Source organism: Mirounga leonina, unplaced genomic scaffold (genome assembly GCF_011800145.1).
Source record: "Mirounga leonina isolate KUSES-001 unplaced genomic scaffold, KU_Mleo_1.0 Mir_170761, whole genome shotgun sequence".
NCBI classification, from domain to species: Eukaryota; Metazoa; Chordata; class Mammalia; order Carnivora; family Phocidae; genus Mirounga; species Mirounga leonina.
The window spans coordinates 1-10,074 of record NW_023270435.1 but is presented as its reverse complement, the minus strand read 5'-3'; the positions used below and the strand labels follow the sequence as shown (position 1 = coordinate 10,074).

Below are 10,074 nucleotides of genomic sequence, written 5' to 3'. Positions count from 1 at the left end.
AGTATTCACTCCTATCACTGGATCACAAATGTGAGGCCAACACTCTAAGCTGGCCTCAGTGGTCTAAGGAAGAGACTAGGTTGGGGTAGGGGGCTGCGGATCCACACTGCAGCCCTCCTGACCCCAGCTGGGCAGGTGTTCTAATGATCCACATGTCCCTCCTGCCTCCTCTCATTGGAGGCTGGAACACGTGGTCACCCCTGTGAGGAAATGCAGAGACCCAACCACGCACAAAAGCTGGTGAGCATTCACACCCACTCACACATATGACTACGTATAAACACTCATGTTCTTTGGTGTGGATGTGGGTTTCAAGGTCATGAGCTTCACGTGAGTGTGATGGGCTGGGGGGAGGGGCGGACACCAGCATTCCCTCCATCCCTATCCCCCAGCACTGACTGCCCTGCGGCTGGTCATAAGAAGGAGCCATACGAGTGGAAAATCGATCTGCATGTGATAGAGAAAAGTACTCAGGGCAGGGAGAGAGGAAGTACGAGGTCCATATCGGAGTCACAGTTGGCCCTGGCATCCATGGCTTTTCTCCTCTGTCCCAGGCTTCAGTGGCTCCTCGCCCTTAGTCTCCGTGTTCTGTCACTCCGGCCTCCGGCTCAGGCAGTGCCATAAATGAACCCAGCCCGGGCTCTCAGCAGGCAGAAGTCACCTCTCTCCATTGCTTCCCATTGTCCCCTCCTTTAAGAGACACAGAGAGGAAACAAGAGGGACAGAGGCGGAGACAGGGAGAGAGAGAGAGCACGACTGAGGCTTAAGATTGTCCTCAGGGATGGACAGGCAAGGGAGTGCAGAGGAGTTACCTACCAGAGGCCACAGCCATTTCTCTGGGTCTCAGAGACTGACCAAATTGAGTCCCTGGGTCCATACCTCATTCACTTTACTTTACCCCTACCCTCACCCCTTCTTAAAAGACTTGTCAGTAGCAAACCAACCAACCAACCAACAAGTCAGGTCCTGTTTGGGCCCATTTTTTATTTATTTTGAATAGGTAATACAGTCACATGGCTCAAATTTCAAAATATACAAAAGGGTATGGAGTGCTAAGTCTCCTCCTTCCTCTTTCCCCATCCCTCCCCAAAAGCAACCAGTAGCGCTGGTTTCTTCTGGATATGCATATATAGTAAATATGTATAGTTTCCTCCTTTCTACCACACAAAGGCAAAGTGCACCACACACACTTCCGTGCCTTGCCGTTTTCACTGGAAGATCGTTCCCTATTAGTACACAGAGAGCGTTCTTGTTAGTGCTGCACAGCCCCGCATTGGAGGGCTGCGTAGGACTTCACTTAACCAATCCTTGAGGAAAGGATGTTTCTGTAGTTTCCAATCTCTCACTATGGGCGCACTCGCCCCTCACCCAGAGCCCCTGAGGGGACAGCATGGTGGGAGCCAGCCCCCCAGCTCATTTGCGTGGCCACAAGTGGTGGCCACTGGAGTTCCAAGGTCTCAGAGCTTCCCACCGTTGGCGCCCACCTGCCGTCCGTGTCAGCTGCTGCGGAGTCTGTGAGCTCCCTGGTCACACACACGTCTGGCCCAGATGACCGCCCCTCATCACCCCGGTACCCACAGATCCACCTCAGATGCTAAATTGAGAGGCTGCCGTGAGACCATCCTTTGCCAGAAAGTGCAAAGCAGGCGAATACCAAGGGGCCGAGGGGACTTCCGGGAATTACAGCCTGCCCCAGGACAGGGGTGGGGACAACGCCTACTCCAGTCTGTGACAGACACAGGGGGACAGACAGGGATTGTCCTCTCAAACCAGATGTCCCTTGCATTTTGAGACTTCCACGGGCAGAGAGCCGGGAGAGGAGACCTAAGTTAGAAATGAAGATGAGGGGAGCATCGGGACAGAGGCACATCCTCTCAGGGCTGGGAGGGAAATCCGAGGCTGTAAGAACAGGTGGGAACAGGAAGAGGAGGCAATAGGCAAAGGAAGGAAGAGGGAGAGGAGGACTTGGATAAGAGGAATGTGGGCTAAGGACCCCCTTCTAGCTCATCCGTGGAGGTAGGGGCCTATCCCCAGTGCAGCAACACCATCCCCACTTCCAAGGAAGGGACTGAGGAGGCTCAGGAGATGGGTTAAAAAAAAAAACAGGGGAAAGCCGGAAAGCAAAAAAACAAAACCACAAAAAAACAGGAGTCTTCTGGGAAAAGCTTGGCCATCAGTCCGGGCTTCAGCTGGCCATTCTTCTCTCTGGGACAGGAACCCAGCAGGTCTGGGGTCAACAAAGCTGAGTCATGTCTCTGCCCGGGTGCCAGGCATCACAGGCTCAGGATGCTCCCAGCAGGGAGGGGGTGTCAGGGAGGGCGATAGAGAGGGGGCCTGGGGAGAAGGGGACGCGGGGAGCTTTGGGGTGGAAAGAAGGAGAAGAAGAGGGCACCAGGCCACCTGGCCCAGCACCTACCACTCCCCTCCCCACGCACCCTGGCCCTGGGGTCCCTGGCCACATTCCCCGTCCCAGGGACCCCCTAGTTGTGAGAGAAGCCCCCATGGGAGAAGGCAGGGAGGTCTGGGGCACAGGCAGCAGTGTGGGGAAGGCAAGCCAGGGGGTTGACCTCGCAGGCCCTGGCATCCTGTTCCTCCCGGAAATAGACAGAATCCGCAGACTCGAAGGAGGGGTCCTGGTCAAAGAAGTTGTACGGTCGGAGGAAGAAGCCCACACCATTCCCCACAGTCACTGTGTTGGGAACGTCTTCTGCGTGTGGGATGTGCAGGAAACCAGCTGTCACCCAGGCCACCAAGTCCTGGCAGGGGAGAAGAAAGAGGATCCTGAGGCCTGGCTTTGTGAAGGACAGGCCTGCCTCCTACAGCAGCCTTGGATGTGAGGATTCACCTTGCCAGCCCATTTTCCCTCAAAAGGATCTTAAGTCAGGAAGCAGTTTTTCCTACCGGCCCAGGAGTCAAAGCCCAGTCAATTTCATATTGGGAGCAAGCCCCACTTCCCTGTCCCAGCCTGGGCCCTCCATCTCTGACATTTCCCATCACAGCGCCATCACACCCACCCCCAGAGGTATGACACCCAGGGGCGATTTCAGCTCGCCTCTCCCTCACTCTCCAAGAGTTCCCTACCAATGACTGAGAGGAGGATGGAGCGGGGAGATCAGGGTTTAGGAGGCAGAAAAGGCTGACATTCAGAAATGAATCCTTCAGAGGTCAAGTCCGAAATGAAAGAAGCGCTAGACACAAGAGAGCTGGTCTTCCAGCCCTGCTTGAACCCTGGGGCCCGAAAAGGACAAAGTCCATGAAGCTAAGACTCAGAGAGCTGCAGGGTCTCCACGATGGGCTGGGGCCTCAGCCAGTGTCTGCAAATGAGCTCCCAGCTAGGGAAGATTCCCTCAGGAAGTAATGATTCGGGAAAGCACAGAAGGCAGGAGTCAGCTCCACCCCTCGGGAGGCCAGATGGTTTCAGGGAACTTAAGAGAAGGTGGGGTTCGCGCGCCTGGGTGGCTCAGTTGGTTAAGCGACTGCCTTCGGCTCAGGTCATGATCCTGGAGTCCCGAGATCGAGTCCCGCATCGGGCTCCCTGCTCAGCGGGGAGTGTGCTTCTCCCTCTGACCCTCCTCCCTCTCGTGCTCTCTGTCTCTCATTCTCTCTCTCAAATAAATAAATAAAATCTTTAAAAAAAAAAAAAAGAGAAGGTGGGGTTCGTCTCTGTGCCCTGGTCTCCCTCCCGTGACCCTCCCACAGTCAGCTGACCTCTCCAGCAATGGTCTCGTTGTTGATGAAGTCAGCGAAGTCCACGGTGGGGGCCCAAGGGTCGTTCTGATTGTAGATGCTGGTGCTGCTTTGCTCCGCCTCCTTCCGCTGGGTCACCGCCAGATGGTACCTAGGGAGGCACTGGTCAGGCCTCCATGGCCACTAACCCTGTCCTGCTGCCTGACTGTGATGATGGAAGGGGGCTGAGGTCATGGACCTCGGGCTTCCCATGTCATTCACACAATGACTTTGGTGCCACCCGGGTGGGTCGGCCAACCTCCTTCCACATCCTTCTGTTCGTCCCCCTGCCATTTCACAGGATGGCCTCTCCCCCCATCCAAAGTGGGGACGCGTTCTCTGGCCTGGGCCTTAGCCCTGCACAGACAGCATAGACCCAGGGCTTGCGTTTCCATAACCGGGAAATCCTAATGGAGCTCTCACGTCTGCTCCAATCCAGTTCGAACTGAGTTCCCAGTTGTCCCTCCCAACGCACCCTTCCCTCCCCCTCCTCCCCCAGCTTCTCTCTGACACCCCGCCACTCACCTCCCCCAGCTGAAGGCTCTCTCCAAGGAGCTGTTCTGCGGCAGCGGCTCCCCAGCAAAGCTGAGCAGCTGGATGCGGTAGCCCCGCGGGTGACCCCACTTGTTGCTGTGATTGCTGGCCAGGTACACGTAGCGGGGGGGGGGCGCCTCCCAGGGGGAAGGCGGCCTGCTCCTCAGTCTCCAGCAGCTTCCGGGTCACCTGCAGCCTCTGCATCTGGTGCTCGGGGCTCCAGGGCACCGGCGTGGGGACATAGGTCATGTCCTCAGCCCAGACCCAGTTCTCCGGTCCTGCGGGGGGGGGGGGGGGGGGGGCGGGGGGGCGGAGGGTGGGAGGGAGGGCTGGTCATGCAGCTGCCCTGTCCCCTCTGGACTCTGTCCCCTCCCCGCCACTCACCGCTTCAGAGTGGGGCCAAGGAGAAACCCAGAACGGAGTGTGTCCCTGCTTCCCTTTCCCCCGCCCAAGATATCCCTGATCCAGAGATTTGGAGAAGGTCTTTCTGCCTGATGTCATCTCTGGTAATAATGCTGGATGCCTTGTGACTGGGCCTCCACTGATGTCCTCCTTCTGAGGGCCTGCAAGGGAGGATGGTTGAACTGAAGTTGGAGCAGCTTAGCAGGCGAAGTGCAGAGTCGGATTCCTTCTGACCCTATGCCTCATGTCTGAAGCCCTATAGCATCACCAGAACTGCCTTATCATGAGCATAGGAACAGTGGTCGCTCACCTGCACTACTCCTCAAGGAGCTCTGCACCGCCGAGCACTGATGCTTTACTTGTACTGCGGCCTTATGAAGGAGGAACTACACTTGTGCCCATTGTACAGATGGGACAACTGAGGTTTAGAGGATTTAAGTAATGTGCTCTGGCTTGTCACCAAGGGCATGTGGTTACCATCATGGTGGTGCTGGCGACCCCGATCTTACTCTGGCTCTGCACCTGCCCACACAGCGGCACACGCAGAAGAACCACACAGAGGGGGCGCATCCCACGCAGACAGCTGCGGTGCAGGCCAGAGGGAAGGAAAGTCGGAGCCAGGGCCCGATGCTGCTGGAGCTTGGTGGTGCTTCCTATCATTTGGGGCTTGGCAAGGAATTAAGAACAGGGCCAAAGGCACAGTCTGTTCCTTGAACTCTGGTAATTTTGAATGACTTTTATCAGAATCTCACTAGGTACCCTACTAGGAGTCAACTTAAGTGATCTGAGACCAACGAGCAGTAAACGAACACAAGCCAAAGCTCCCTCTGTACCTTCCAAGGACCAGCAGAGAGCAGAGACTGATGAAGTAGGCTCTCGCTTTCCTTTTGTGGATTCACCGACCCTCCGTCCACACCCCAGGGTTTCTACCCGTAGGTAACAACTAAAGACCAACAGTTCTTTCTGGAACATCCACACAATGGGCTCATATGGACAACAACCACAGCAACAATGGCTAATACTTCTCACTACTTGTCAGGCACGGTTCAAAGAGCTTGAAGAGACATCCTCGCTTAGGTACAGAGATAAAGAGAGATGTGTGTGTCAGGTGGAATACATATGCATCTTTTCTAGCTAAGTCCAATGAGCGAGCCTAAAAGCAATGATGTCCCAGTGCTAATGAGCACTCCTGGTACCCTGGGCTTGGTTTCTAAAGAGTATCCTCCAGTAAAAAGGAACCAGAGCTCCTTGGAGAGGGGGTTGGATTCCAGGGCTAGAGCAGGGAAAATACAAGATCAAATTGGAATATCCTGGGGCGCCTGGATGGCTCAGGCAGTTAGGCGTCTGCCTTCGGCTCAGGTCATGATCTCAGGGTCCTGGGATTGAGCCCTGCGTCAGGCTCCCTGTTCAGCAGGGATTCTGCTTCTCCCTCTCCTTCTGCCTCTCCCCCTGCTTGTGCTCTGTCTCTCTCAAATGAATAAAAAAAAAAAAATTGGAACATCCTGTGGTGCCAAAAAGAAAGAAGCACTCCAAAAAGGATGGAGGCATATTGAAAGGACACAAGAACCAGCCAGAAGCATCTCCCAAGGGCCAATACTGGAACAGTGCAAGGAACAGAATAAATAACACTGCTGGGTTGTAAGCCTTAGGGTAAAATAAATATCCATGAATCAATGCAGTTATGAATAATTGCATGTATAAATCAATGTAAAAGGAGGATAACTTTTCCTTTGGAGAATTCTAATTAATCAATGTATAAAGAATAAAGAAAAAAATTTGAAATGACCAGTAGGGAAATATTTCAGTAATAATTCTTGCAAAAAAAAAAAAAAAGTCTACCAACAGATGCTAAAAATCAGTGGGCAAGAATTTAAGAAGAAATAGGATATTTGCATAGCATCACAGTAATTGCCCCAAGATATTTATTAACTGCAAATGGAAAAATACTAACTTTTTAAAAAAGATTTTATTTATTTATTTATTTATTTATTTATTTATTTGACACAGAGAGAGAGAGCACAGCAGGAGGACTGACAGAGGGAGAGGGAGAAGCAGGCTTCCTGCTGAGCAGAGAGCCCGGAGTGGGGCTTGATCCCAGGACCCTGGGCTCATGACCCAAGCTGAAAGCAGACACTTAACTGACTGAGCCACCCAGGTGCCCCAGAAAAGTAGTAACTTGTACAATGGAGAAAGCCAGAAGACACCATCTTAACCAAGTTCTTGAGGTCAACATCTCTGGTAATAAGACATCTGAACCTCATGTACTCCTTGATATGATGCACTGAGAAGGGCATAATGTCATTTCTCTGGTTTTCTTGCAAAAAAAAGAAGTACAATCTCAATCTAATCATGAGAAAATAACAGAGAAATCCGATTTGAGAGACGCTGTATAAAATAATGACCAAAATCTTCCTTAGTGTCAAGGTCATGAAAGACAAGAAAAGCCTAAGGAGCTGTCATAGATTGGAGGAAACTAAGGAGAAAATTTACCTAAATGCAGTGTGGGATCCTGGATTAGATCCTGGAACAGAAAAAGAAAGTTAATGAAAGAACTAATGAAACTCTAATAAGGTCTGTAGTTTAGTTAATAGTACTGTAATAATGTTAATCTCCTGGTTTTGATTGCCATACTGTGGTTGCGTAAGATGTTAACATTAGGGGGAACTGGGTGAAGGGTATATGGGAACTGGACAATGTTTGCAACTTTTCGTAAGTCTAAAATTATTTCAAAAGAGAAAGTGTTTTGGGCCACCAGCCTGGCTCAGTCGGAAAAGCATGCAACTCTCAATCTCTGGGTTGTGAGTTCAAGTCCCATGCTGGGTGTAGAGATTATTGAAAGAAAAAAAGAAGGAAGTTTTGTTTGTTTGTTTTTTTAAAGAGAAAGCATTTTAAAGTACTCATCATTAATCCTCAAATAGTCTTACTAAGAATGCACTGTTACACCATTTTTACACTTGGGTAAAGTGAGGCACAGAGCAGTTAAGCATAAAAGTATTTCTATCATACACATTTTTCAAGGCACTCCACATGTTCACCGCTCCTCCATTAGAATGTAAGCCTCTTGAGAGTAGGGATGTTGTTTCTTTTGTTAAATTGCATTAGCACAGTGATTGGTGTAAATATGCATTCATGGGCCGCCTGGGTGGCCGGTCAGCTAGGTGTCCGATTCTTGATTTCAGTTCAGGTCATGATCTCAGAGTCATGAGATGGAGCTCCACATTGGGCCCCATTCCTGGTGTAGAACCGGCATAAGATTCTCTCTCTTCCCTCTGCCCCTCCCCCTGCTCCCTCTCTCTAAAAAAGAAAAACTGCATTCAGTAACTGTTGCTTGCATGAGTGATATATAGTTATGTGAAAAAACAGAGATGGCAAAATATATGTATGTTATGATCCAAATTTGGTAATAAAAATTTGAAATACTTATATCAGTATGTCATATTTACAGATGGTATACAATATAACAAATGTTATGATTTATTAAATATTGCAGATGCCATATTTAAAAATATGGAAGAATTTTGGGGCGTCTGGGTGGCTCAGTCGGTTGGGCGACTGCCTTCGGTTCAGGTCATGATCCTGGAGTCCCAGGATGGAGTCCTGCATTGGGCTCCCTGCTTGGCAGGGAGTCTGCTTCTCCCTCTGACCCTCCCCCCTCTCAGGTGCTCTCTCATTCTCTCTCTCTGAAATAAATAAATAAAATCTTAAAAAAAAAATTTTTTTTTAAATATGGAAGAATTTTATTTTTAAGTACGGAAGAATAACCGATCTGCTAAGGATGAAAATCTCTGTGGAATCCGACTTTCACCTTTACTTCATATGCTTTTATATTTTTAATGTTTCAGTGATAATTCTTAAAGCTAGGCATGGAGACCTCAGCCCCCTCTGTTGGAATCCTTGCTTCCCCAGGGATGTCTTACCTCCTACATCCAGATCCACCTTGAAGTGGGCGTTGTGGGTATGGACGGTGCCCAGCGTTTGCTCCCCAACCTGGTTCCCGTACCTTCGGGCAGCACCAAAGAGGAATGCTGAGCTGATGTAGCCGGTGATGTGGAGTCGGACTTCTATGGCCCCACTGGAATGGAAGACCATATCCCACAGGTAGTCATAATTGAGCAAGGTCGACACAGATCTGACCACCAGCACTGTCTCTGCAAGGCCCCCAAAATAATGGGAGTAGAAATTTGAGTGGTGTCGCCTCAGGGGGAGGCCCTGGTTCTGTTCAAACACGCAAATGGCATCACGTATTGTCTTGGGGGTGTGGGATTCCAGAAGGAAGTGCCAGTCCACGTAGGTGGCCAGGTAGGGGCAGTCCACCCCCCGGGTCAGGGGAGTGGAGTACTTGCCCAGGCCAAAGCTGCCATCGATATAGCGGGTCAGCATCGCTGCAGGGGAATTTCCACCATAGACGGCCAAGGCCTCCTGGAGGCTGATCTCATAAGCTAGTCGTTCTCCCCGGAAGCGGATGTCAAAGATCCTGGGGCCACTGAAAGCTCCAAGGCCAAAGGAGAAAGTCCACAACGAGGAGGTCACCCGGCTCCCCTGCACACTGAAGCGGGGGCCCTGGGGATGGACTTGCAGAGGAGGAGCCGGACCGGGAGGCCCCTGGGACTTGAGGGACCAGGACCCACCTGTGCCATTGTCTGGGATCAGCACCACGTTCACCAGGCCGGCCTCAAACTGGTCCTCCAGCTGGGCCAAACTCTCATAGTAGCGGCCTTGAAAGAACACCTTCTGGATGGCCCAGCGGGCAGGGTCCAGAGCCTTGTGGTCTACCAGCAGCTCCAACCCCACGGGGTGCAGGAAGAACCCAGCCCCTGAGATGTTGTAGTAGAGGCCAAACCAGGCGGCCCGGTCCCCTGACTGCAAGCCTCGGGGGGCCGTGGTCACCGTCACCAGGTTCTGTCCTTGGCGCTTGTAGAAGCAGCAGTGGTGCAGGAGCCCGGCAGCCTGGGGCAGCTCTCTGCCGAAGATCAGCTGGTGTATGTCCAGGTACTCTCGCCTCAGCACGGGGCGGCGGTGGTAGGGCAGGGGGCCCCCGTGACGCTCCACCGTCACATCCCGCAGGTAGGAGGGCCGGGGCAGTGGCCCCACCACCAGCTCACTCACGTTGGGCTGGGGTTGTCCGCCAAAGAAGACGATGGCCAGTGCCTCCCGGGCAGGTGGGGGGGCTCCCCCTGTCCAGGTGGGCCAGGGCTGCGGCCTTGGGGGGCAGGTGCAGCTCCACCGAGAAGATGCAGTTATCCGAGGGGCGGGCCTGGGCTGCATCCACCAGGCCTGGCCCTAGCTGCCGGGTCAGGAAGCTCATCACAGCCGTCAGCTCCTCTCGGCTCAGGTCTGCAAACAGCTGGCTCTGGCCGGGGTGTGTCCCGGGCTGGGCACTGGGGGACACGGAGGGGCAGCGGGGAGGCTGGC

At 52.5% G+C, this 10,074-nt stretch overlaps 1 protein-coding gene across 1 annotated transcript; it reads right to left on the bottom strand.

The window, feature by feature from the left end:
• Positions 1–1,330: 1,330 nt before the first annotated feature.
• LOC118018299 (membrane primary amine oxidase-like) lies at positions 1,331–10,019 on the bottom strand. The gene is given in 5 exon segments (XM_035016693.1): positions 1,331–2,756; positions 3,709–3,838; positions 4,252–4,391; positions 4,393–4,538; positions 8,580–10,019. Coding segments are annotated over 5 exon segments (2,040 nt in total). The 5' UTR covers positions 9,928–10,019; the 3' UTR covers positions 1,331–2,480.
• Between the last annotated feature and the right edge of the window lie 55 nt (positions 10,020–10,074).